The 27,265-nt window shown below is 45.0% G+C and overlaps 3 protein-coding genes across 5 annotated transcripts; 2 read left to right on the top strand and 1 right to left on the bottom strand.

The window, feature by feature from the left end:
- Positions 1–3,076: 3,076 nt before the first annotated feature.
- Positions 3,077–6,607, top strand: sypl2b (synaptophysin-like 2b). Its single transcript, XM_086214626.1, has 6 exons — positions 3,077–3,235; positions 3,377–3,454; positions 4,084–4,202; positions 4,615–4,819; positions 5,095–5,286; positions 5,368–6,607. Exons 1-6 carry the CDS (start codon positions 3,218–3,220, stop codon positions 5,488–5,490), a joined length of 735 nt encoding a protein of 244 aa, XP_086070752.1. The 5' UTR covers positions 3,077–3,217; the 3' UTR covers positions 5,491–6,607.
- Positions 6,608–7,785: 1,178 nt separating this feature from the next.
- Positions 7,786–15,309, top strand: atxn7l2b (ataxin 7-like 2b). Of its 2 annotated transcripts, none has more exons than XM_086214623.1 (10): positions 7,786–8,081; positions 9,594–9,665; positions 9,747–10,053; positions 10,301–10,542; positions 11,204–11,286; positions 11,373–11,593; positions 11,867–12,044; positions 12,158–12,279; positions 12,563–13,271; positions 13,394–15,309. In XM_086214623.1, the coding sequence occupies exons 1-9, from the start codon at positions 7,985–7,987 to the stop codon at positions 13,266–13,268; spliced, it is 2,028 nt and encodes a 675-aa protein (XP_086070749.1). In that variant the 5' UTR covers positions 7,786–7,984; the 3' UTR covers positions 13,269–13,271; positions 13,394–15,309. The 2 variants fall into 2 exon arrangements, with proteins under 2 accessions (XP_086070749.1, XP_086070748.1); XM_086214622.1 differs by having other exon boundaries at positions 7,787–8,081; positions 13,391–15,304.
- A 499-nt stretch (positions 15,310–15,808) lies between these two features.
- Positions 15,809–22,894, bottom strand: amigo1 (adhesion molecule with Ig-like domain 1). Of its 2 annotated transcripts, none has more exons than XM_086214624.1 (2): positions 22,223–22,894; positions 15,809–20,639 (listed from the first exon to the last, which is right to left on the bottom strand). In XM_086214624.1, the coding sequence occupies exons 1-2, from the start codon at positions 22,253–22,255 to the stop codon at positions 19,020–19,022; spliced, it is 1,653 nt and encodes a 550-aa protein (XP_086070750.1). In that variant the 5' UTR covers positions 22,256–22,894; the 3' UTR covers positions 15,809–19,019. The 2 variants fall into 2 exon arrangements, with proteins under 2 accessions (XP_086070750.1, XP_086070751.1); XM_086214625.1 differs by having other exon boundaries at positions 22,486–22,894.
- Between the last annotated feature and the right edge of the window lie 4,371 nt (positions 22,895–27,265).

The following is a 27,265-nucleotide window of genomic DNA, read 5'->3' as shown; positions in this document are numbered from 1 at the left end:
CGCTGTGGTCTATTCAGAGATGGGACGATTTGATTGGTCAGTTCTGTCTTATGTTCCACCTATGCGCTGTTTTGATTGGTTCGTTGTTGGAAAGGCGGTGCCAAAGCTGAAGCAATAATAAAGGCTGTCAATTAGCTTCGTGGTAGGTTGAGCAATACTATCATGGAAATCCAGCCTGCTAGCTAGAATTTAAATTACAACTGAGAAAATGATTTCCAAGCTGACCTGAAACGTCCCTTTTACAATCTATTTTACCTGAAACAACAACAACAACAATAATAATACTACGCTTTTTTTATTTATGGTTTGCAAACAAGCTGTCCTAGTTGTCCTAAATTACAAAATAAGAATAAATCATGGTTGAATATGTCCAGAGACAAAATATGGCACGAAACCATGTGTGCATTAAATTCAGAGTGATGACCATCTCATAATCAGTCACGAAAACTGGCGTAAATAAGAATACCTTATTAATCCCACACAGGGGAAATTTAAATAGTTTCAGCAGAATTTACAGGGGGAAGAAGAAAGGATCATATAAATTAAAAGAAAGAAAATATTGATGAAATAAACAAAACAAACAAAACTAAAAATAAATAAAAATGAAATTTTAAAAAAAGCAAGGGGACTAACTTGTGCCGTGTGGGAAGTAGATTTGTGTCTTCACATTTGTGCCACAGTTTGCTTGGTTGGGGATTCAACCACTGGATCTGCAGTAATGTTGGAAAACCCTAATAAGAGATTAAACCATGCTGATATCTGAGTAATCTCTCACCAGAGGGACGTTCTTGCCATCAATGGATTAATATCCTCAAGAATCTCGAAATGTTCTGTATCTAAATCAAAGTAATTTTTTGGAGGTCAAGAAGACAGCGTTGACAAAGGTGATGAAAAAGTGACGTGTTGGTTCAGCAGAGGTCATGACCCCGGCAACACATGGATCCCCTCAAGGAACCACTGCAGCCAGAATCCATCAAATGTACTTAACTCCTCTTCTGAAGGAGGATGCAAAATTAAATTATATATTTTTGTCTATTGTATTTTGTAAATGCACATCTATTTTATTAGGGGAAACTCTCGATATACCTTAATAAATACAGCTTATTAAATGCATACCAAATGTAATTTGTCATCATAACCAAGAAGTCAATGAGATTCAGTATGAAGGTCTGAAAGTAAAAAAAAAAGAAAAAAAGAAGTATCATTTAATTTTGTTGGTATTCATCTTGTATTCTTTATTGAATTTGTTCATGTGGGACAGTTTGTTATAACAAACTCATGACTCATGCTCATGTGTTGCAAGGAAGACCCCTCAGCTGCCTGGCCAATCAGAGTCAAACTGCAGACCACAAGTTGACTAATCTGCAACTCAAAGTTTCTCATATTGAGAACTTCCAGGAAGCGGAGACAAACAACTGAGACTGTGCCACCACACTACAGGAGGCTCGGATTGCGGAGTGATGCTGAGCAGTAGGTTACTCTCACGTTTACCCCTGGGAGTGGAGAAACCAGTTTGACACGTTCAAAAATGTGCTACAACAAACAAGGGTGTCATCCCTTCAGAGCCAAAAGTTAAAAATAAAAAACGCTGTGGGACAAGTTGGAGGTGTTTCAGCGGTTCAGAATCCCCATCCCCCGCATCTCAGAAAGGAAGATTCAAATGTATGTTGAAAACTGGAACTATCCTGTGTGAGGGTTTTTTTTTTTCTCTCTTTCTTTCTTGGTAGTGTGTATTTCTTGAATTCCCAGATTCACTCAAAAAAGCCAGATAATCTGATCTGTGCAGCACTCTTTCACAAAGGGACTGTACAATGGAGTTGAAACCCCTCCCCACCGGGAGTTCAGTCAGCTATTAAAAGGTGGAGAACAAAGCCAGTCTTATTCCTTGGAGATGTGCTGTGTTTGGATGAGAATCGTGCCTTTCCAGAGGGAACCAAAACTTTCTGTCTGACTGCAGTTTGCAGAAGAAAGATAAATAGAATGAGAAGAAGGAGCAGAAGAAAAAAAAGAAGAAGAAGAAGCGGAAGAGCCTGACTGTATTAAAATGTTCCTGCTTACCAAGCCCAAGAAAGAGCACCTCTAATGACCCAGACTCGATGTGCAGACTGAGCGACTGAGTTCAACCTTCACTCAGTCCTCGAAAGTGTAACTAATATAATGTATGCGGAAATGGCGACCCCTAGCGGCAAGTTATGGCAATTCGTGTGTTTTAACGTTAGAAATTCAAATATGTTAAAAAAAAATTCACAGTCACACTGTATTTGCCTTTTCAGTTCATAGAATTTTTACGGTATCTGCCAATATTTGTTTCTGGGGTTTTTATTTTCAAAACAGCATGATTGAGCGCATCTTTTCAAGCATTTTCAGTTTGAGGTTTGGATTTTGTTTCAACACCATCACATCCTTAGCAAGCGTGGCAAAAAGAGACCCAGAGACAATCAGAAGTTGAAGCTTGAATATGAACCGGCCCCAGGTTTGGCCAGTGATATAAATTAAAATACCTAACAGCGTTAGACAACATGCGGGACTCGACGAAGCAACTCTATTGACCATATTTGTTTGTTTTTTTAAAAAACATGAGGGATTTGACACCCGTTCTTAGTCGCTCTCAATCCACTATACACGTTACTGACAGCCCCACAGAAAACAACAATATATGAAGCAAAATAAATAGGAAAAATAATATTTTCATTGTGATACGTTCAAAAGTGTCCATGCGCCACAAAAACAAAACAAAACAAAAATCTTCCTCCACTGTGAATACCCGTCAAATGTGCTGGATTTAGAACCTGAAGGCTTGACATCTTCTCCCCTGGAGGCCGAGAGCGACGCTCAGCAGTGACGGAAGGCTGCTGTCGGTGAAGCGGGTTTCAAGAAGCTGGCGGTTGCATCTCATTCACGCTTTAAAACGCAGGAGGTTGTGACAAAGTGGCTGCGTTCTTCTGTACCACACAGGACCGGTGGCGCGAACACGACGCGCAGGTGTCATAAAGTCACGTTACACTTGAGTTCTGCCTCAAACACCCCCCGTCTGGTTCTCTGCATACGCAAAGGCGAAGATCCGGGCGACGTCATGACGTCACGGATCACGTGGCAACTCGTACGTTTCGCTGAAGTTGTGCAGAAAGTTTGACAATCCCCAGGAAGACCCGAAGCTCAGCGCAGATTATAGAGGAAAGAAACGGTACTCTAACGGCACCTCGTCACCGCGGGAACGATGGATTCAGTCGCCCAGGTAAGGAAACCGAGGTGAAGCTCGAAAACGTGCGACTTAATGGCGCCTGGTGATCGGGCACTCTCCCTGAAAACACACCTAGTTTGTTCGCAACTTCTCTGGTGGTAACGGTGCCTTCCTTTTTATCACCCACCCACCCAGAAAGTGCTAACCTCTGGATTCAGTCCTGACCTTGGACCCCTGAAAGAACCGTTGGCGTTTATCCGTCTGCTGGAATGGGTAGGTTGGAAACCAGCTCTTTTCTTCTTCTTTTTTTCTTTTTGCTATATGGTCAATGGCGGGATGTTGTTTTTTTTTCACGAGTTGTCCATCCTCAGTGGTGAAAATACCACACAAATTGATTCTGCTGTCAGTCTTGTGACCCGCTGCATGCTCGGAGAAGCTATGTGGCTCATCACTGGAGCTGTAAATCCGTTTCCAACGTGGAATGGACGGTGGGTCAGGCGGGCATTCATCTGTCAGAGCAGCACATCAACATATCAAGCTTCCTGCTGCTAATGAGACGGCTAATCTTTGTTAGCATGGTCATCATTGCCGGTGTAGAAATGACCTTTGTAGAGCTGAGAGGATGCAGGACCACCACTCCAGCTGAACAAACCCTGACTAGATGGTTGTCTTGAAGGAACTGCAATAATGAGCTAAACCAGTCAGCTTTTATTTTATTCTCTTGCCACACACACAAACTGCAGCAGTACCACAAAAATTTCCTCTTAAGAGTTCACCAAATTAAAGAAAAGGGAAGTGAATGTAAAAGTGTGTGAGTAACCGCTGACTACCACTTGGTCATGTCCTGCAGTATCCTTGGATTCCACCCAATCGTCCCTCTAATTTTGTGTTTTGTGTTGCAGGTGTTCGCAATATTTGCCTTCGCCACAACTGGAGGCTACAGTGGCACAAGCAGTGTCAATATCAGCTGCGCTGGGAGTGGCAATGAAGAAGTACACGTGGTGTTTGAGTACCCGTTTAGGTATGACTGAACTAATAGTCTCCTTCTTATCAAAGTAAAAAAAAAAAAAAAAAAAAGGCAACTTCAATACTGGTACCTCTACTGACACTTCCCCACCCCAGTACCAAGTACAGTCCTTTATGGAAAAAAAAACAAAAAAATCCCACATTTAAATTACAGATACATCCAAAACCTTTGGTTTGCAGCTGTTTGGGCAAACACACTTACAACAGTTTCATAAATGCAATCCAATTTACTTCAGTGTGCTTGAATGGCTTTTTTTCTGTTAAAACCCCTCCGTTTTGAAAGTGTTAAAAATCCGAATCGAGATTTTCCGCTCCTCGTCAGTTGATTTATCCGGCTGTGCTCTTCACGCGCTGTGCTCAGCTTTGGGGTCGTAGTCACGCTGTTGTCCTCCTCTGCTTCTCCCCAGGTTGATGGACCATCCCTACAATGTTCCCGACTGTAAAATCAATCAAACCACCACCACCGTTTACTTCCTGGTTGGAGACCACACCTCCTCCGCACAGTTTTACGTCTGCATCGGGGTGTTGGCGTTCCTCTACTGCACTGCCACACTAGTCCTGTATTTGGGCTACCAGCACTTGTATAGAGAATCGAGTCGTGGCCCCACCGTGGTATGTTTGTCTCAGACGGATCGTTCCGACGCTTGCGTTGGTCTGGAAGTTGGCATTCTGCGTTTGCACTGTTTTTTTTCCCTTTAGTTTTTGGGCTGGGTCTTTTATCAGTCCAGGTAAGAGTCAGATCTGTTCATTAGAATGTCGGTCCGCTTCACGCTGCAGTCCCGGAGGAGGTCAACCCAAGCGCGTGTGTAACAGACTGGTGTAAATGAAAGGGTGTGTATCCCAGGCTGCTATGACGCTGATCTTCCTGCGCTGCTCCTCACCTCCAGGACCTGCTGGTCACCGCTGCCTTTGCATTCCTGTGGCTGTCCTCGTCCTCTGCCTGGGCCAAAGGCTTGACCGATGTGAAGTGGGCCACCAGTCCTTCAACCATTCTGTCGGCTCTCAAAGTTTGTGATAGTGTCAGCAACAAGTGCACTGCAGGCGCGATGCCTCACATGGGCCGACTAAACGCCTCTGTGGTACGTTCCATGCAAATTTGTCTTTTTCCAACACTCTCTTTTTTCTGGTATGTATTTGACTTGTTTCTTATTCTGCGGCAGATTTTCGGTTTTCTGAATCTGATCCTTTGGGTTGGCAACTGCTGGTTCATATACAAGGAAACACCTTTCCACAAATCTGCTAACCAGCCAGCAGACGCGGAGGGAGGAGCCAGGCCATCGTAACTCCGCAGCTTCCTCGTCCCACAGTCGTCTAACACGCGTCGTTCTTAAGTTTGTCTGTTTGGTACTAAGAGTTCAAAAACAGCGGTTGGTTACAAGCTAGGCAATTCAATAACTGAATGCAGCTTTGTTTTTTTGTTACTGCCAAGTGTTACTTTGATATTCAGGACTGTATTATCATAAATACCTGTCCAAAGGTACTCATAATTGTCCGGACAGAAGTTATAGTTTCATTTTTATTTCACTGATGCTCACTGTATATTTTTAACATTTAAAACCCAATTACCAAAAAGATATCCGTTATTTCAGATAATACTGCTGACTTTTTTGTGGGGGGGGGGGGGGGGGGTTGGTGTGAAATTATAAAGCAGTGTCACCTAAATTACACTGTTAACTGCCAACAGTGATTTTTGTGCCGTTAATTTCCGCCGAATACAACAACAACAAAAATGAAACTCAGGGCTGAGTGTACGAACTTCAAAATACTTGTTTCAAAGTACCTTTTTGTAATTCCTACAAGTGTAGACAGTTACATTCAACTCCAATCAACATGGGCACAAGTGCACTTACACTTAATTAATGTTTCATAGTCCTTCATTTGGGGAAAATAGAATCCAGTTGCCGATATGAGATTATTTATAGAGTGAATGCATGATATTTTCCCTGTGTTGCACCGTGCCATCCCAGTATGTTTGGCTGGTCTCTTTAACAGCTGAATGTTTTGGTGGAGTTAATATCAGTTCATAACGTCACATTAAACTTGTACAGTTATTTGGTACGAATGGCAAATGTTAGGTTGTGTTTTTCAAACTCTTTGTCTTGCATGTTTATCAGGTTTTAAGAAAGGAGTTTCTAGAAAACAGTGCAGCGCAGTCTTGAACATTATCCATTGTTCAGCCTTAACTATTTGGTTTCTGTTCACTTGCAATGAAGGCAGGCAAGTGTGTCTTCACTGTGCATGTTTTTATTTTCCTACTTTGACAAAGCCTTCTTAATACCCAGCATGCACCTTGATCCGCCAACGTGTTGGTAAGTGTGCCATAGATGAACCTGCAGCAACAGTCCAGGATATTGATCAAGCATTAAAAATGAAGAACTGCATGGCTCCTAGCTGTTGATTGTGTCACTGGTTGCGTGCGCGAATCCTCCTACGCAGACTTGGATCAGACATTCCAGACCAGACCAGGCAGCGTGTAGTGCCCTTGGTACCCACTAGGTGGCAGACTCAGTGCCGGGCATCATCAGCTGCTGACACACAAACACACGGGCCTTCTTGAAATGAACCTACTGACCCTCATTAGTCCAGACAAGGGAGCGGACTGTTGCACACAATGAGGCGTTGAGTCTGTGAATCAGGTGTGAAAACATGGCGTCTGATCCAACTGTGCGGTCAACAACACCCAGAATTAACAACAAACCTGGCTCAGGCTGCAGTGCAGAAACTTACACTGACTTGTTAAACTCACCAAACATCCCAAATCAGGTTACATTCACTTTTTTTTTTTTTTTTTACTAATGAATTTCCACGATTATTCATTACTCAAACACAACTGAGGAAACCTAAGATCACATTTTCTGAAACATCTTTTATGACAAATAAACAAATGCTGACTACATTTTGACTTCTCCAAATGAAATGAATGGCAGGCTGCGAGGTCTAGTACAACATAATCGTATTAACGTGAGTCAGAATTAGAGCAAAGTATTTTTTTTTTCTCTTTTGATCTGAACCACACATACTCTTAATATTTGTGAAACATATTTCCAGGATTTACTTCATTTTCTCGCTTTGCTAAAATTTCTCATGCGTTCTAAATTCAATGTTATGAAATGGAATTTTGATATTTTCAGATTCCGTAGCTTTTCTAAATTGTTCACGACAACTGTAAATATGGATCAATTTTGAGAGCAGATTTACGGAACTGAAACATTAATTTCACAGCTTTGGTCATCCAAGCTTCCGAACCCTCAAGCAGGAGGATTTGCTTGTTCTCTCTTTTAGAATCTTTGGGTGGTTTGAGCCTTTTAGTTTGGACGATTTATACCACAGCTTTTATGTTCATTTTGCAAAAATAAATATTATTTACTTGGGCTATTGTGATGCATAAGTAACCTTATCACACTATAAGAGATATGCAATTGAATTTCAGTGTGCTGTCTTAAAAAACAAGGCTTTACCGTTAATTGTGGCCATAAAACCGTGTGATAAACGCGTCAAATGTGATTATTTCCTAACTTGTTTGATGAAATATTACATTCCTGCACCCAGGAACTGCGTAGTAACGTCTCAAGGACATAGGGTAGGGTTTTTTTGTTTTGTTTTGTTTTGTTTGTTTGGTTTTTGCTGAACAATCGCTCAGATTAATGTTTTTCACCTGCCGTTTCCGGCCCGTCAAGACCAGTTCCCGAGGCGGGGACGAGCTACGTGACGCGCTAGGTGGCGCGAGACTGCGCGTCAACCGAAGGTGTCTCACCTCGTGAACGCGCGAGAGCAGCAATGGCCGCCCTGGATCGCCGAAATGCTAATCTCGACGATTTTGTCGGATTAAATTGGAGTTGTTGGGTTGATAGGGCGAATATTTTAACATCTGACGGTGAGTCGCGCTCCCTGCCCCAAACCTGGTTCTCATCCTGGCATAATATCCGTGTCCTGTGATTTATTTACTGGTTACAGACAGATAGAGCGACATTAAACGCAACCCAAACAAAAGACCCGCTGGGTCCTAGTGCAGGACTCGTTTGCTAACAGTCTCAATCTGCTTCAAAACTGAAATAAATCAAGTTATTGATTCCGTCGATGGCGTTTAAAAGTTTGACGTTAATCTTGTTAACACAAGGCAAACTGCCTACCTGTGGGCAGGCGGGTTGGCGGCGAATGCTAACCTGTCTGCTAATGTCAAAACTAAACACTACAATACTACTTAGGAGGGATTTGTTGAGCTTGCTAGCTCCAGCTTGCTAGCAGCAACATTGGTCCGGTGACTGAAAGGAGAGAAGTGAGCTCTAAGTGATGAGCGGGTGGTAGCAGCGTGAAGCCGCCCTGGCAGCCAGTTTGTATTATTTGCAAAAATGCTGAGTCAAAAACGTTTTGTTGTGAAGACGTTTCAACTCTAACTGAGAGGGGTTTCCCCAGCTCTGACTGCCTAGTGGACGACCCCGGCTATTTCACCTTTGCAGGGCCACTTGCTTGTGCTCCTGGCTGATAATTAGACACATGTTAGAGCCACGTCGACTGCATTCTGTCACTGCTGGTCCCCAAAGTGGAGATGGAAGCCGGTCAGGGAAGTGGCCTCCATCGCTGCTGACACTGCACACCGGATCCATTGTTAAATTGCTTTTTGTTAGAGAGAATCAAGAACTGAAACTGGTCAGAGATAAGATCACATGTTCCTCTGCGTTACCTCACTCCTCTCGTGGAAACAGCTGCAGCAACACAACTCCCGAGGCAGCAGAACAGACCTCAACCCACGCTAGATATGTGACCTCTGCTTGAACACCAACTTTTTGAACGAGGGCTTTTCCAGAGTCTCCTGGGTGAGACAAAACGACTGACAAGTGTAAGAGTCAACCAGGAGGGCCTGCTGATTCGATCAAGATGCAGGAGGCTGACATCTGAAGGACGCAGGGCGCTTCCCTGAGGGCCAGGACATACAGAAAATAAAGAATATAGGGGTGTTTTTGTAAGAAAAATGATGTCACCTATGCCAAGGTGGGAAAAGACATGGTGGCAAAAGACCATCATCCTCTCACAGTGCTGTCATTTTCATAGTCGTACCTGGACTTGTGTGACTCTCAAATCAGGAGGACTGACAAACCAGGCATGACCTCAGCGACCCCAAATGACCCCACAGGCGTCGATCAAGACTCTCTGATGGCTGCTTTTGACTCAGCACCTCTTGTTATAAGAGAGGAAGACATTTTTGGACAACCTTATTAAATGATAAAAATCTGGCAAAAAAAACAACCCTCGAATTGACAACACGTATTCATTTGAAGGAACTGCTTTAGGTTTTACTCAGCAGATTTATCCAGAAATGAGTCTTTGGTGAGGTTACAGGTACGGCTCATTCCGGTATTTGACGCTGACTGTTTTGTCCTGCATGCAGCTGCCTCTAATGTTGAAGACAGCAGCAAGCACGGGAGGAGCTGCTGTGAGACCATGACTCTCAGGAAAGAAGGTGACTGAAGCCACCAAGTCACATCAGGCTGATGCATCAAGAAATGCCGCTTTATCTCACTGCTGTCTTCTCCTCCTACAGATATGCACATATTTGGCCAGTGCCCAGCACATGATGACTTCTACCTGGTGGTGTGTAGCCACTGTGGCCAGGTGGTGAAGCCTCAAGCCTTTGAGAAGCACTGCGAGAGGCGTCACGCTCCCCTCACCAAGACATGCGGCCGGTCGTGCGCTCCACAGCAGTGCCCTCGTCCTGGCCGGTCTATAAATCTCTCTTTTGTGAGAGAGTGGCAGAAGGATAGCAGATGTCAGGAAGCCGGCGTCCCCTCATCATCGGAGTCATCAGCCCTCCAGCACAGGCCGAACAAGGTCCAAAAAGAGGCTGTGAGGTACTTAGCATTGCTCCTGAGACGCTCAGCTGGAAGTTTGGTTTGTCTTGAAAGGCTTCTTCTAATTTTAATCGTATGTGTTCGCCTCTTGAATGAACTTTTTTTTTCTTTTAAATTTTGTCTCTTCTGAAAGTAGTTAGAATCCTACGTGAGATTCATGAAACATCCTGACACAAACAAGGCTGAATTGCAGGTCAGAATTGTTACGATTTTGTCAAGTGTAATGTTTCTTTCTCTTTCTGTACAGTTTACCTTTAGTGGAGAAGGTCCCTCTGGAGAACCTCGCCCTCCCACCCCACTCCGCCTCCACGCCTCGCACCAGGGTTCCTCAGCTGCACTCCCTGCCCCCTGGCCTCTATTCCTCTTCCTTCTCTTCTCCAGTCTCAGAGAGACTCCTCATGCAGAAGCCGACAGCTGGGCAGTCCACTGAGTCTTCCAGTCCTCTGCGGGGAACGAGAACCTACAGCCAGATTTACAAAAACATCGACAGTAAGTCTAACGTTGGGGTGGCCGGGGCTCCGGAAGTAGAGTGGATCACACAGGAGTCTCTGGGTTTGGGGGGTTCGGTCTGTCCTTTAAAGACAGAACCTCATGTTCCTCCTGGTGAACAGACCATCACCTTGCATGGCTGCGCTGCCACGATCAGGTGTGAACATGAGTGAGAACAGCTGAATGAGGCAACCCTCCCTGTAGTTCAGGTATAAATACGGTCGTACGTTTTAAATACGGTCTGTTCCTCCACATCACTTCCTGCTTTTCAGCTCGTGTCTGAACTGGCAGAATCTTTGAAATATTGTGGCCTTGCCTGGGTACAGTTACAGCTGGAGGAGAGTTTGATTTTATCATTTGAAATAAAATCTGCCAAAGATGAGATTCCCACATTTACCGTCGAGGATTGACTAATTCCTCTGACCGTGTAGTTTGTCCTTAAACGATAATTGAAATAGTAAAACTTGATCAGAGACTTTTCTTTCAGGCTGTATTACCCAGCTCTGTGTTGATTGAGTATGTTTGTATGATATTAAAATTAGATCATGTGTAGGATTGTTGCCGATGGCCGTCTGCAGTGTCCACTCAGCCAGCAGGATCATGTTGTCGGTGGCCCACTGTTACTGGCGACTGACGACTGTGTGCTTTTTTTCCCCTGTAGAGAAAGAATGTGACCCGAACAAACGCTGCAGTGTGCTGGATCAAGAAAGGAAGAAGCTCTGCAGCCGCGAGCTCACATGCAATGTAAACCCCCAGTTATTATCCAGTGTTTCTCAACCTGTATTTTTATTCATCACGAATGAGAATATTCCACTTGTAATTGAATACAGAAAGAAGAAAGTGATGCCGCCCAGCTGCAGCAGAGATCGTTGTGTAAGACTAAAACCAGCGAGGAGCCGGCGGTGCAGCCGAGAGCGGCGTCAGCGGGTCGAGACATGGAGCAGCTTCCTGTCAAACCAAAAGAGTGGGAACAGCGTTTGGAAGGTTTACAGGAGACAATAACAACCCGCTGCCGGCAACGCAACTTTAACAGCAGCTGCCACAGTCTTGGGTTTGTGGTTTATTTCTTTTGCATTAATAAAAAGAAACCGATTCACCCAAAGAATCAAGCTGGCTGACAGGCGTTACAACATGAACAACTGAGCGTGTTGAAGGCTTCATTGTAGATTTTCCTCCAGTCTCACTATATTCTTGCCTTTGTTGTCACGTTTTTATTTCCAGAATGAAAAACAGTTTACTTGATTTGAAGTAAAGCTGCTGACGCGATGATCGATTCTATACCAGAATGCATTTTTCTTTCTCTTCTTACTTGCCTGGGAATCAGGACCAGGCGTCCATCAGCAAGCTTTCCAGAGGAAGGAGGCGACAGCACTTTGAAGGTGGAAGTACAACCTCCGTACCCCTTCAACCAGGACCTGCTGTCAAGTGAGGAGAGTGAAGATGAGGAGCAGGACGAGGCCTCCGACCTGCCGGCCACACCCTGGCACCCCAAACCTCTTGGCGTGAGTGCAGAAACGGGGTTTGATTATTCATACGTTTTAAAGTCAGGAATGTGTAAGCCGCTGTAAAGACCCCTGAGTGCGCCAGTATTTATCCCAACTGTTCTTGCCTGTAGCTATGCACTTTTGGGTGCCGCACACTGGGCTGCAGCATCTTCACCTTCGACAGGCGCTTACATCACCTGCGGTTTGCCCTCAGTGCCATGTTGGAGCACCACGTCAGCGCCCACTTGTGGAAGTAAGTACTACTGCAGAAGGAATGAGGTGCACAATGAGCTGGGAGGCATTCAGGCAGTCCGTCCCAGAACTGGACACTGACTCCACTCCAGGGACGCCTCGTCCTGCTTGAGCTGACCGAGTTATTACCTATCAAGCCTTCTTTAAACAGTGTGTCAGTTAAACCTGTCCTCACTTTGTTTTGTCAACTCATTTTGCTAATTACTGTTGTGAATCTTTTTTTTTGCCTTTTATACAAGAACAGCAGAAACCTATTTAGTCCTAACTGTTTGTCTAATTTGCAGGAAAATGCCTCAAGTATCATCAGGTCTCAAAACACCTGTCAGGTCCAGGTCTAGTCGCTCCCATCCTCGAGGCTCCCTCAGCCTTGAGTCTACCTCACTGGGACGTCTGGAAACCAGAAGCAGTCAGCGCAACCTTCAGAGTGCCACAGCGCCCTCTTCCAACTCCTCCAAGAGACTTGGACTTGGCCAACAGCGCACCCCCGTCAGCCAGTCCGGCAAGGATGTGGACAACTTTCAAGATGCAAGTGCTACCAAGCTGTCACACACCGGTGGAGACAAATCCTCCAGACACATCAGGGACCCCCTCCTCCGTGAGAAGGGCCAGATGCAGGCCCCCTCCTCTCGTGGACTAGTTAACGGTACTTCCTCACATGGAAAGAGGCCGTGCCCCCCTCTTCCACTACAGCCCTCGGAGAGACACTTGTCAAGTTTGGAGAAGCGACCTGGTTTACCTGCCCCTCACTGCTCGCCTCGCTGCAAAACAAAGCCCCCAGGGCTTCAGCAAAAATTGGTGGGATATGACCAGAGAGCTCTTGAGCAGAAGCGCAAAGGCAGCAGTGACTCCCAGGCTCTCAGCTCCTCACTGTCCAGGACCTCCAAGTGTCCACGTTTGTCCTCCCCTCACCGCTCAGCTCTCATCTCCTGGAAGGGGGAGAGCATCGCGGACGTGCTATCATGGGGTCTGGAGAAAAGATCCGACTCCTAGAGGGTTAGTAGCTGTTGCATCATCAATCGAAGACGTGAATGACACAGCAGAGTCTGACGGCATTCTTGTGTTCAACAGTTCATGGAATTATGTGACTTTTTTTTCACTCCTCTTCCCCACAGCAGGTACCGAGGCCAGACTAAGAAAGATCACTTGAAGAAGACGCTGCTGCACACTTGTAGCTGCCAGCATGGGTTTGTGAAAATGTGTTTCTGTCCACATTTATTTATGTTTTCACATTTTCATGCACAAACATCAGGAATGAGGGTTTTTTTTTCTACGCATTTTGATGTATTATTGCAAAATGTCTATTTTTCTACGTGTTAATGTCTGCTCACCTGCACAAGAATATAAAAGTACCTCAATCTACACAATGTGCTGCTGAAATGAAAAGTCATTTAACGGCAGTTCAGACGTCCCCCCACAGTCGTCTCCTTTGTTTTTGACTGTTGCCGTCCCCTAACTGTGACATGAAACACACCAAGCACAAACACAAAGATGCTGCGACACTGTCCGTGGGATCCCTGCTGGGTTTGTCTCTGTTTTCGCACAAGTCCTCCAGGCACGTCTCTACTGTCCCTCCGTGTCCCACAGACCACCTCCTGCTGGGTCTGAGGGTCCTGTTTTCATCAGTTAAATCCCATCATAAGCCAAGATCTCCAGTAGCACCCATTTGGTAGACCGCTGCATTCTAGGTGGGATTTTTGAGATTGTGTGTGTGGAATAGTGTCCTGTGGAGGAAGGAGAACTGACTTGGAGGTGGTGCTTTGATCTTCACCAGCAATGACATCATCCCCCTTTTTGTCAGTTTTTATCACCCCAATGAAGATGATGAATATTCAGTTAAAATGCAATGCAAATTAAATGCAATAACTGATACAAGTCAAAGTGGCACGTAAATGCCCACGTATCAGAACATTGCATCATTTCACCACTAGATGGTACCAAGCCATCAATTTTGTTCCTCGCAAAGCTCCATCCAGCTCCAGTTGACTTAAACCCACTGTACGTTGGTCTACTGGTGTCTTCTGATTGAGCCATGGGGATCCCAATGAGCAGAGGTGCGTTTAATCTGTTTAACACGGTAGAGAGTAAATTTGGAGGGTGTCCATACTAGACGACACGCTCATGTACGACTCGGACTTGTCTTACAGTTCTTTGATAAAACTGTTAATCCTCTCAAGGAAATACCTGGTGCATTCATAGGTGTTGTTTTTGTTTTGGACGCTTGTACTTTTTTGCAAAATATTAAGTTCCATCGCAGATTGCACGGCAGGTACTGCCGGACACCTTCCTGTAACTTTACATATTTCAGAGAGAAGATGGAATTCAGTCGAAAATGAAAGCAGCACAATATGTCAGTCCTGATCCTTCGTTAAATCAAATTCAGCTTAATTTTTAATGCCTATAACGTGGCGCCTTTCCTCCAATCAGAAAAGTCCCACAGCTTGGAGACCTTGGAGGTGTCCTGGCAGAGACCAACAAGCTGGACTTTGCAGCAGTGGTCAGTAAAGTGGGTGCTTTTAAACTCTGTCGCCTCTTAGATGTCCTGTAATTGCTATTACAGAGCAGAGCTGAGATGGGAGCGACCTCTGCTAATCTGTGAGAGCTGACTATTACAGCCACCATTACTGCGCCATTATTGCAAATTTCAAATGGCCTGCTGACCTCACAGATTTAAAAAAACCAAAGACTTTCTTGTACTGATGCTTCAGTTGACTTGTAAAACAAAGGTTCTGTTTCACAAAATGTTATATGGGAGCCTACATGTTCTTGAGAAGATTCACTTTCTCCTCAGCTTCCCTCAGCCTGTTGTTGTTCAGGAATTCACTGGTGTGGGTGGACAATCTGGATTGGTCTATTTGTTGCTTGCTACTATAAAAAATATGTTTTCATACAGACAGAAAGGTTGTTGCCTTCATTGTATCTTTTGGAGAACGTTGAGACAAACTATATATACTGTATATATGTGTATGTATATATATATATATATGTACTCTATATATACAAAACTTGAATTTAGTCATTTTGAGACTACAAGCCATAATTTTACAAGCCTACCTGTTTGTAGGTCACAAGATATAACTAGTTCTACATAACTAGTTCCTGTTATTTGATTATTTTGTGGCCACGAGATGACGCTCTCAGCTGACGTTATATCGTGGCCTCAAAATTGCTAAGTTGAGGGAACGAGTTCTACATTGGGGGCTCAAAATCTCTATATTTTTTCTCACAATACACACAAAAAATACTTTTCTCTTCATGGGTGCTGGCTTCATAGATCTTGTTCGCAGACCTCTCCTCTTCCTCAGCGGCAGACATCTTCATCGCCATGAATAATAGGACGTCATGTGACATTGTCACCATGTGTCTTTATGTGCCAAGTCAAATTCTGAATGAAAAACCACTTGTGGCAACACAATCCCTGACCGCTAGGATGGAATGTTTCAACTCTTATCAATGATTAATAATGTTTTCTCCGTCACTCTTTGACCCTCAGCAGAGTCCAGTGGTGTTCAAGTAAAAAAACTCAACCCATCCTGGATAAAAAATAAACATTTATATCAAGACTTGGATGTTGAAACAACTAACAGTAGCACAGCGGCAGACAAAATGATTAACAACATCGGATTATACAGGGATACAGTCAGTACACTGGTAGAACATAGCAGTACAACTAATCAATACTGAGCACAGGAAAGTGAGTCTTCATACATATATTTATATATATACTTTATATATAGATATTTAGGAAGGCGGGTCTGCCTTGAAGAGTCATCTCCTCTTTGCAGTAGCAAATTCTCTGCACACAACTTTTGGAGCGACTACTCAGAGAAGGCTGCCCATTAGCCACGCCAGATTTAACCCGACTGGGTTTCTTGGCCAACCCTGCGTGCTTCATCCATGTAGGATTGAGCTGTTTCAGATTATGTGAATATATACTGGCTTGTCATGCTACCCTGAGGCCCCCCCCCCCAATCCTCATGTATATTCCTAGTCTGCCGGGCAACGCTTTCCTTCAAATTGGACAGATTCTCCGCCAGCTGTTGCCAGCCTGATTTATATGTGGATTTATTTAAGTGCGTCTCGTGGTATTTTTGATGCCCGCCATTTCTCCACCTGGTATTCCTATGTGAGAGCGGAATGATTCACACACCACCTCTCAAAGTGTGACTTCCTTTTCTCACCCACACAGGAGAGGCTGTGGTGCGCGCAGCAACAGTGAATATTCCACCAATTTTGCGTAAAACCCACTGCATCAAATTATGGGTCTGGAGCTAATTGATTATCAAGATGACTGTTTTTTTTTTTATTTAATTTTTTACATACTCTGTTATACTTGTTGTGCTTGGAAACATTAAAAAAAAACACATTTCCATTATACTTTCCTTGTATTATACTTTTCAGCCACGTGACTCAGTGGAGGAGCAAACATCCAGTCAAAGCTCCAGGCGTTTCCTCCCCAAATTACAGACTACTTAAAGGGCATTACATTCATTGGCTGGATGAATGATTGCTTTTGAATTCACGTCGGGGCGGCCTAATAATGACAGGCACACAAACAAAGCAAACACATCTGCGCTGGACTGAGGCTGTCCCTGTACCAGCAGCCAGAGACAATGGCTTTGTGTCGCTGTGACTCATGATAACAAACCTTTCCCCTCCTGCTCCGAAAGACAAAGACACGGAAGGCAGAGTGAAGCTGCATCCCATCAAAAAAAAGAAAGAAAAAGATGCAATTAGCATTTATGCAGGACTGGACTTGTTGTACTGAGTCAAATGCTGCACAGTTTAATGAAATCGCATCCCCAGTTTATGCTGAGAGTCTTTTATTTTTGCATACACCTGCACGTGCCATTAATTACATTATAGATTAAATAATGTTGGATTTTTTTAACCCAAAGTTCCTCTGAGAGATCTTGAGTGCCTCGTTTTGCAAAAGTTTCCTGTCAGCAGCTACAAACTCATCATCAGCGTTTTTCATAAAGTTTATAAGGAAGCCTATTTTGGCCACACACACACACACAAAATAAAATAAAAACATAGACTTCACCCTTAAAAAATATTTTCATAGCAAATTGTAATTCTGTGATTAAAAAAGGCTTTATTTTGACATAAAAAAATCAAATGATATTCATGAGATGATGTACGTCTCACTATTTTATCTAAAACTTCCAACTGTTCACTCCAAAACTTTTCAGCTACCTAATTTTTGACCTTTTTATCACATAATTATGATTTGCTGTGGGAATATTTCTCTCGTCAAGGCTATGATTTTATGCCCCACGTTAATGGCAGAAATGGGCTTCCGTAGCATCGTCTTCTGGCTCCCAAGTTTTTCCTCACGTGGGAAGTCCACCTGCTAGTCCAACACACGCCATCTACCTCGCACGGCTACATTTTAAATCCGCATGACGCTGGGAGATTTTCATCTGAGCTCAAATACTGAACGCTAACATACTTTACGACGTATGAATACACCAAATGTTCTGTTGAACATCAAATATTTCAGCGTTTTGTGTAAGGTGCACATCTGAACATATAGGAAAGTATAAAATAAATTCAAGCTGGCAGCTTCAACATCCTGCTAGAGTGGCAGAAGAAAATAAATGCTCTAACTTGGCCAAGAGGAGTCAAACCCCCGGTGGATTCAGCAAGCAGAAGCCTGTTTGTCCTGCTGAGAACTGTTGTACCTGTCTGCCGAACGCTGCCCAGCACCTGATACGTCTCACTGCAGGTCTTCCTCGTGTGCAGTTGTCTAAGGCTTTAAGTTTTCTTGAGTTATACTGTTAATGGAAGTAATCAAGAGGCTGTAATTTTTATATACCATAAACATGATCTGACCTGCTGCCCCAAGCTTTTTTTTTTTTTTCTTTTTTTCTAATGCAAGTCAATTCCTTTACAAATGTGGTGCTGGTGGTGGTGGTGGTGGTGGTGGTGGGGGGGGGGGGCTCCTCTTCTAAATCTGTACATGACTTATTGAAGATCGGGCCGTTGTCTGCGTGCAGTATTGGCGACGATGGAGGGTGTGAATGACCTGCGATGGAGTTCTAATATGTCTGTGCGTTTGTTGGTAACATGACTATATGTCTGATGAATCCGATTCCTGTATCCCACTCACAGATATTTCTGGGATCTCATACTGTAGGTTTATGGCATGCTGCTTCTCTACGGATGACTCAAGGTTAACGGCGGGTGTATTCATAGCCTCTTGACAGCGAGCTGTCAAGGCCCCGTCTCGATAGAGGTGTAATGGAGCTGTTCTATGATGGTTGCCCACGATGCAATCTATTCTACTCTTTGTATAATAAGTCTGATTATGAGCCATGACTTCTACATTTACTACATGTGAACTATTTTGTCAACTAATATATAAATCTTTGAATCGTGTGTGTTTTGGACACAGTTGATCTCTTCCTGAGTGCTGATGTCAACAACATATCTACCATTAGCTCTCGTAAGACTTCGGTATTTTTCCACTGCCCTTGAACCATCAATCCTTCACAGTATGAATATTAGGTGCTACAGATTAAATTGCTGGAAAAAAAAGTCCTGCTTATTGTTCTCGTTGACAACAAAGCAGTTGTTGTTTTTTTTGTTGTTGGTTTTTTTTTTTTACTCCCTTTCAGTTGCTCATTTCCTCTTGTCAGGAATTACAAACCTGCTTCGTCCGTTGTCTCACACCTAGTCACAGTTAACATTAATTTAAACATGGCTCACGCTCAGTCATGTGACGTCCACCGTCTCGTCTCAGACCACCATGGGAGTGTCTGAGAAGACGGAGCTGATGGACTCTGCTACTGACTTCTTCCTCTTTCCCTTGATAAGAGAGCCGGCCTCTGCATCTAGATCCTCCTCCTCCTCCTCGTCCCCGTTGGGGTTCAGCTTACCATTTTGGCCTTGCAAGTCCTTGGAGTCTATGAATGCCACATGCCTGTTGAGCTCCGCCTTGAGCGCTGGGTCCTCGTGGGTGGGTGTCACACTGAGCATAGAAGAGTGGATGCTGTCCTCTCCGCGGTTCTTACCCTTGGGGCAGCAGAAGCAGCGACATGGCGTCATGTAAAGGTACATGAGCACAAGCACGACGCTGGCCAGGCAGCCCACTAAGGTGGTGTACGCCGTGTTCAGGGTCTCCCCGCCCCCGTTTATGGTGAAGTTGTGAACCTTCAGCACCACATAGATCGTCTCATTGAAGGCCTCGCTCATCGCGATGCAAGTGTAGGTTCCAGAGTCCTCAGATCTCACTGGAGTAATCTGCAGACTCCCATTTGGCAGGACTTTGGCCGTCTGGTTGCTTCCAGGCGTCACCGGCACGTTGCCAGGCAGCGTCCAGGTCTTTACCATGTTCCTGTGCTTGGTGTCACAGCCCAGGTTCAGGGTTTGCTCCAGGAAAGCCTCCTGGTCTGCCTCCTTGAATGTACTGCAATTCATGACCTCACTGCTGAGATCAAAAACATCGACTTGTGTCTTTAGCGGGCCAGGTAGGACACACGTGTAGTCGTCTTTGAAGTCCACTGCAGAGTTGAACTTGCGGATGTACCAGTGAGCTAGCAGCGTGTAGAGGTCACAGTGACACAGCAGAGGGTTGCTGTGGAAGTAGAGCCCATTTTTAATCCAGGCAGGTAGAACCTGGAGCTCATCGATAGGCAGTATTTTGATCTTGTTGGAGGACACATCCAGGAGGCTGAGTTTCTCCAGGCGGGACTTTTCCTTGATCAGCTCCAGAGGGAAGCGGGAGATTTGGTTCTGGCTAAGATAGAGCTTCTGAAGGTTGATCATGCTAATGAAGGCTGAGCGGTCGATCTGGGAAATTTGGTTATTGTAAAGCAAGAGAACCTCCAGATTAACCAGAGGCTCGAAGATAAACTCCTCCAGCTGCCTCAAGCTATTGGAGGACAGGTCCAAGAAGCGCAGGTGCTTCACATATATGAACGCCTCTGAAGACAGGAAGTGGAGACCATTATGGCTGAGCAGGAGCTTATGGAGCTTCAGAAGCTTCACTTGGGTCCACTCAGACCGCAGCCGCGTGATCTCATTGTAGCTGAGATCCAGCACAGCAGTGTAGAGTGGCAGTCCAGTCGGGACGTTGGTCAGATTCATCTTGGGGCAGCTCACTATGTTTGAGGCGCAGATGCAAGTCTTGCAGTTCAAGGTTGATCCCATCGCCCCCGGAAGCCAGACGAGAGTCAAGCAGAGGGTGAGGAACAGGGCCCATCTGGGCCGCTCGCTCCTGTGAGGTAATGTTTCCAACAGGCTGTCACCTGCTCTGGCGGGAGGCTGCAACATGCTCGAGAGGGTTACTACGATCTCACTCTCAGAAAACAGCACGGAAGAGCAGCTGGAGGATTCCTGGGCATCGCTGAGTGACGACTGAAAAGAAGTCGAAAGAAGGGCAATTAATTGATATGACAGGGTTTTTTCTCAGCCGAACGATCACAGCCTTTAATGCAAATTCATATTTGAGTTGATTTCGCTTTTCACAACATTTATTTTCATTTTTTGTTCTATCTTGATACGAATGATGGACTCTTTAGTCCGTTGAATTGTGATTTGTATTCTCCTACTGTGTACACCACACACATCGTCCATTCAGTGCCTTGACTTTGAGGTAAACAGGACAGAAGAAGCGGAGGAAAAGGATTCAAACACAAAGAAATGAAAGCTGCATCTGGGAAAAAAAATCTGAAATGTTGTAGTAGAGTAAAGGCTGAAATTTAGAGCAGCTGATAGGTGCATGTACATCGCTGCAGCAAGCTGAAGCCAGTTGAGAGTAAGAAGGTCAGATCCAGATGTAAACAAAGGTGTCTGCCCAGCACCACGGCACTAAACGCAGCGCTCCTACGTGGAACAACCTTTTCCACGCCAGACGCTAGGTGCTGCTGTTTCTGGCGCTGTTGAATGTTTGTTTTTGCAAATCGAAGGGATTTGGATTTTGTTCCAGCAGCCACAAGAAATGGTCAATTAGTGTACGCAGATGAAGCCACACATTTGAATTCTTCTGTTTGTGAGTCCGGCAGACAGCAGATGTCATTGTCACAGTGGTATTTTCTTTTTTTAGATTCTTAAATGAAGAAACTGTTATGCACTTTTCCCTTACAAGCACAAAAGTGAGAGAGGGGGACTTTTAGCTCATCAGAGTTGAATCATTCAGTATTTAGAAGCACAAGCGTAACTCATTCTCATGTATTTGACCATCTAATGTGTAAATATACTGCATGAGGACACCGATGTTTAAAAAAGTCAATTCATATCACTATTTTTTATGTATTTCTGGTCTTTTTGAAACAATTAAAATCTAGAGGTCCATGATATGTCACAGGATTATTTATTTCGCCTGACAGGCACGCCTCAAATTAATACAAAAGCTAATTTTCTACAGTTGTGACATTTAAAACGCAGTATTCTTATAAAGTATCAGCTTGTTCCAGTACTGCGTCCCAGCTCCCACCTGCATGCAACGTCAACATGCATTACATTACATTATGTCTCTCGCGCACAGTAAACTTTCCCCTTGATAATTTGCACCGTGCGCATCCTCCACTAAACAAACACACACACACACACACACACACACACACACACACACACACACTGAGCCTACACTCAGCAACCGTGTGTATTCACACTCCTAAAAGGACGTGCATTGATTTTCCTCCTCTGCTCACCTCCCTCTCTCTCTCTCTCTCTCTCTCTCCATCCACATCTTTATCTTATTATTATAAACATAAAGAGGAACCAAACAAAACATCTAAATCTGGCTGTTTTTGTTGTTGTTTTGGTTTTGTTTGTTTTTTTTTTTTTTGTTTTTTTCTCTGGTTCACATTCTAAATCGTCCTAGTCTCCATTTATTGAGGGGATGTGCGATCGTTGCATTGCACCATTCCTCTCGAGCAACGAAACATGCGGGGAACGTGAGGCGGGAGATGGAGAACCGAGAGACAGCAGACACCTACCTTCAACCGAGGTGCAGCCACGTTGCAGCTCATGAAAAAAAAAGCCCAAAGCGCTCCCTCGTCTGTTTACATGCAGATGTCGGCCGCCTGAGCGAGGCTGAGCGTCTGCTGCTGAGGACAACAGTGGATGCGGGGAGGAGGGAGAGCGCAAGATACCCTCGCCAATGTAATCCCGCTCCACGCGGCAGCCAATACCCGGGCCAAAATTACGCAGCGAAGGTTACGTAAAGAGAAGACAAATACGCGTTCATTAAACTACTCACAAGCGCTGGTCTTGTTTGAATCAGGTGCGTTTATGCGTCTCGGAGGAATATCCTCCCTCCTCCTCACGCCGCCGCAGCGAATAACAGGCGCGTTCCCGGCGTCTCCCGTCGGGTCTCAGCAGCCATGGAGATCATTAGGTGTTGAGCAGTCTGCGGCTGCCAGCCTCTCTGCGTCTCTCCTCGCCGGCATTCTGGTGTCTCTGTGAGCTCTGCCGCTGCAGTGCTTGACGTGAAGGAGGTGCGCTCGAAGCCAGAAGGCGCTGTTTACCGGGAGTGACCGCACCGAAGACGCGCTGCGGAGGAGATTCACCCCGGAGGAGACGAGCGAGACGTCCTCATAGCAAAGGAAGCAGCAGAGGAAGAAGATGGTTCCAGGTTAAAATGGTAGCTGTCATTTTGGGTCATCAGATCATTGATCCCATCAAGCAAGGCCAGATTTAGACTCCTCAGACCCCCCCCCCCACACACACACACACACACACACATGTAACCTTTATTAGCTCATCAAATCCTGATCCCTTTCACGTACAGCAGATTTGCCTCTGAATAAAAGCTTCACTACTTTTTTTTTTATTCACTTCAATTTTTGTCATTCACAAAATGTGCAGGCATCAAGTGGAGCGAGGAGGAGCGAACAAAAGGCAGGCATACAAAAGAAAGGCTAAAAGTAAAAGGGAAAGATTAAATGAGATGACTTTTTTTTTTAAAAAAAAGCAGATGTTCCAGAGCTGTGCAAGTTGCCACAGAGAGAAAAATATGTTGAGGACACAAAATATAATTGTTTTCCCAAAATTAAGTTACTTTGAAGTCACAAGATACAACTGGTCTAACTGCAGTTATTCTGAACCCAGGAGATACAACTTGTTTCAGAACATATCTTGAAAAAAAAAGATGAAATAAATTTGAGGGAACACGTTATATCTCGTGGCCACAAAATAACATAAAACACGATAAAACCTCACAGGCTCGAAAACACCATTTTTTTCTCTCTCTTTACCCACAAATATTTCTGACCGCGGCCTCTCAGGTGGCTCCATACACTGCTAGCATGTAACAGTGGTAAAGCACCATGTGACACACCTGCGCAGGTGACGCCGCGGCCACATTGTCCACCGATATAAGTCCCACGTCTGTTATTTCTGGCGTGCCGGGGTCATGTGAGACGTTCTATAGTAGGACAGATTTCACTTGCAGGCGGCTGAGCGTGGCTCTCCAGAGCTGTCAAACATTTCCTCTCTCCGGTGTAAATCATCGCTGCGCCATCTGACAGCTTGTTACAACCACTACACGTCCTGATTTCTATTGTGTCGCCACATTGCCTCCCTCTCAGAGGCGTGGACCACAATCGTTCTCCTCTGCGCTGAGGCCGAGAAGGAGATGTGGGATCCAGTCGAGGCTTCGCCTTGTTGGATCAGCAACACATGGTGGGAAACATCATGCGTGATATGAAAATGCAGTTACGGTAAAGCGCCTTTTAAAGATGGAGAGAAGTAAACCACCTCTTGAACTGTGACTATTTAGTTGTTATGTAGTCCAAATTACAAGTCAGCAGCAGAGCAAAGACTTGTCCAGCTCTCCAAGAAGGATCTGCTCAACCCCTCCTGCTCCCCTTCAGACTCTGCTGATGTCTTTGATTAGCTCTTGTTTATGAATGCCTCTGAGCAGGGAAACCTTGTCTTTTTTTTTTTTTTACTCAAATGAATCCACCCACATGCTGCTTTTTGAGTTTTTTTTTTTTTCCCCTGGATTTTCCTCAATTCACAGATTTACTGCAGCAAGTCTGGCTTTGGCAAAGCTGTGAGAGGCGGTGCAGTTGCCAATAAGCTGCTTCACCCATGGCCTCCCACTCAGAAATCAGTTCACAAAATGAAGATTAGTGTCAGGAGACACGGGATCATTTTGATACCTTGCACATTTACACCTGATTACTGAATGATGACATTAGCAATAACAGATCGCAATTAACGTGATCCTAAGAATGATCTCTCGGTTTCTTTCACTGAAACGGCAAATTGTGATGTTCTGGAACTTGAACTTGTTGGGGTTTTTTTTTTTTCCCCTCGAAGAAGTCCAAACTCTTCTTTGCTGCGAATTCAGTGCGAGACAAATGAGAGCAATCGAGTGGCTCCAACTGCAGAATCTCCCCTGGAGTTGGATTTGCCTTGAAAAGATATATTTTGGCAGGTGAAAGAAGCAGATTTGAAGCAGACTGAACAGTAGGCAGATGTCCCTCAGGATTTGCTTGTTTGGAGCCAAATGAATTCTCCAAGCATAAAATAAATGCTTTGAAACAGATTTAACCGTTGTTCTTGCTTTAGAAAACAGGGATTAGACCGTATATGTCATCACATGTGCGACTGTCAAGCATGTAAACGTACCCACTGGAGGTCTTTTTCTTTAAAACCACGAGGCCTTAAGTGAAAAACCAGGAAATTCAGGTGTGAGTGAAACCTCCATCTGGCCAGAGCATAAGAGCTCAGTGCCTCTTGTGAGATGGAGCCGAAAGTGATTAATGCTCTGTTCGACTCTACTTCCTGCTGTGATAGGGATAGTGTTGCCTGGCAACAGCCCGCGGCCTTTCGCCGACTGTTTTGGCTCTGTGGTAAATCTGAGGTGGCTTCTCTTGTTCTCGGCGTACCTGCCCAGATGGATTTCTAGCACAGATCCACCAGCCTGACCCGTGTCAACCTCACGTCCAGAGAATCAGAGCCTCTCTGACTGACCGACGGCATGTTCACTTCACGTTTCTGCAGTTACAATGTGGCTCTCTGCCTCTGTCGGCAAATCCACCAATCGAAGCAGGCAGAGATCCTCCGGCACTTAAGTGACGGCGGCACTCAAATGACAGTGACTCATGTAACAAACTCTTAAATAGCCAGAAGGACATTTCTTCACCTGACGTGACCGGGATCACATTTCACAAACGATACCACCAGGAGTCACAACACAAGAATCCTCCTTAACGCCACTGCCAAAGCGATCCCTTCGGTTCTAAGGGCCGATCACCATCATGTAAATGATGTTTACACACAGCGGTGTGTTTTGTGCTCCACCTGGCCTCTCTGCTGACACGGTAAACACACACTCTTGTCTCCAAGTTGACTAGTTTACACAACATACACGACTGAATGCAACTGATAGCTGCACACACACACACACACACACACACTGATACCCACATTTATTTGTGATTATTCATCATGCTGCCTTGCTTTGTGTGATAGTTTTCTATTTATATAAATTGATTAAAAAAAAAAGTGAACTGCTGTTGAGCGATCACATTAAATGCAGCTTTCCCATAAACGTTGCCATGCCTCATTCTTTCTCTTGAAGGCGTTGAGCAACAGCAGCTGGTGTTGATCGTGCAGATAAACAAGTAGACAAGGATTTTACACCCAAGGCACTGTTAATGATGCAGTAGTTCTAAATAAGTCAGATAGTACTGCGTCTGACGCAGGTAACTGTAGCTAAGCAGAGCATGAAGCTCGTCAGGGGTCAAGTTGCACTGCTTGCACTGTCACTTCCCTCTGGGTGGAGAAAATCAGACACGTACTGATGTAAAATTGGCCAACAGCAGTGTGCCTGAGGGAGAATTAGAATTTAGAAACAACCCCCCCCCCCCCAAAAAAAAAACCTATATAGTCTTTGTTTACCCTACATCTGGACTGTTCTTGGTTTCCATGGAAACACTTGCCGTTTTATTTTGGTCACAAGTGCAGGGATGAGGCGAGGTCACTCCGCAATAATATCCCGGAGAAGGAGCTCACGCGGTCGGCTTTAATGAAGGCAGAGCCCCTCCCGTCCAGCTCTCCCGTCCAGCTCTCCCATCGCTCGGCAACAGGCCGTGCTCCCGCCACACGCGCCTCGCCGGTGGAGACCACTTCTGTAAATCACGGAGACGTGGCTGCAGGTGTTGGCCTACCGTGACGCGCTGCTGGAAGCCTTTAACAATGGAAGTATCCAGGAGGCGGGGCACACATTGTTGTCACTCTCTCATTAAAGCTGTCACTATTGCAATTACAAGCTTTGCTGTAATAATTTGGCGTAATTACCTTTGCCGGGTGAAAGCATTGACCCAGTGGGCATCTACTTCAAGCCGTGTCTGGGAGAAATGACTTCAGCTGCCCTGTGTGATTTAGTTCTGCTGATTGGTGTGACAGGATGGAGAGATAAGCGAGACACCAGAAGACCAAGCGTTCCTCTATTTCTAATACCTATCAGTCCATTCCCCATTCCGGGGCAGAGATAAAGGATGCATGCTGGCTGCTCCCAGAGGAAACAAATCAGCCTCTGCTAATTAACTATGCGTGAAAACAAGTATAATCCTCTGTCTCTGCAACGGGAGCCGTGCCCCTGCACTTGGCCAATAAGATGAGGTCCCTAGATGAGGGCAGGAAAAGACTCCAAATAGTCTGTGAATCATCGCCTCTGAAATGTTCGGCTCCCTGTGTCAGAAGTGATTTGGCTTGTTGGACATAATTGGGATGCACTGTACGTACCGCTGGTTGGAAGGAGCAGCCGTTTTAGCCCACATCTGCCTCAGCCTTCTGTGCCTCTGTGTTTTTCTGCCATTTTGTCAGCGTGTCAGAGGTGCAGCAGGGGAAGCAGCAGCAGTCACTTGGCAGAAAGAAGTTCCCTCTCGTCCCTCTCGTTATCTTTGCTAAGAGCCCATCAAGCCAGAGTGGACGAGTTTAAACTCTGACCTGCAGGGCTTGTTTACGAAGCACTAGGTGGTTTTTTGTTTGTTGTTGTTGTTTAAAAAAAAAAAAAAAAACTCTCT

This window comes from Aulostomus chinensis, chromosome 9 (genome assembly GCF_037954235.1).
Source record: "Aulostomus chinensis isolate RoL2024-O1b breed Wild chromosome 9, RoL_Achi_v1.0, whole genome shotgun sequence".
NCBI classification, from domain to species: Eukaryota; Metazoa; Chordata; class Actinopteri; order Syngnathiformes; family Aulostomidae; genus Aulostomus; species Aulostomus chinensis.
Note: the sequence above shows the minus strand (reverse complement) of the source record. Positions and strands in the feature narration are given on the sequence as shown.

What these genes read in the sequence shown, in the direction of transcription:
- atxn7l2b (XM_086214623.1), top strand. Translation starts at nt 7,985, where the DNA reads ATGGCCGCCCTGGATCGCCGAAATGCTAATCTCGACGATTTTGTCGGA. An exon ending in GTCCAAAAAGAGGCTGTGAG is followed by an intron (nt 10,054 to 10,300) that starts GTACTTAGCATT and finishes CTTTCTGTACAG; the next exon opens with TTTACCTTTAGTGGAGAAGG. An exon ending in GTCAGCGCCCACTTGTGGAA is followed by an intron (nt 12,280 to 12,562) that starts GTAAGTACTACT and finishes TCTAATTTGCAG; the next exon opens with GAAAATGCCTCAAGTATCAT.
- amigo1 (XM_086214624.1), bottom strand. Translation starts at nt 22,255, where the DNA reads ATGAGCTGCAACGTGGCTGCACCTCGGTTGAAG. An exon ending in TGGCTGCACCTCGGTTGAAG is followed by an intron (nt 20,640 to 22,222) that starts GTAGGTGTCTGC and finishes ACTTCTTTTCAG; the next exon opens with TCGTCACTCAGCGATGCCCA.
- sypl2b (XM_086214626.1), top strand. An exon ending in TTATCCGTCTGCTGGAATGG is followed by an intron (nt 3,455 to 4,083) that starts GTAGGTTGGAAA and finishes TTTGTGTTGCAG; the next exon opens with GTGTTCGCAATATTTGCCTT. An exon ending in GCCGACTAAACGCCTCTGTG is followed by an intron (nt 5,287 to 5,367) that starts GTACGTTCCATG and finishes ATTCTGCGGCAG; the next exon opens with ATTTTCGGTTTTCTGAATCT.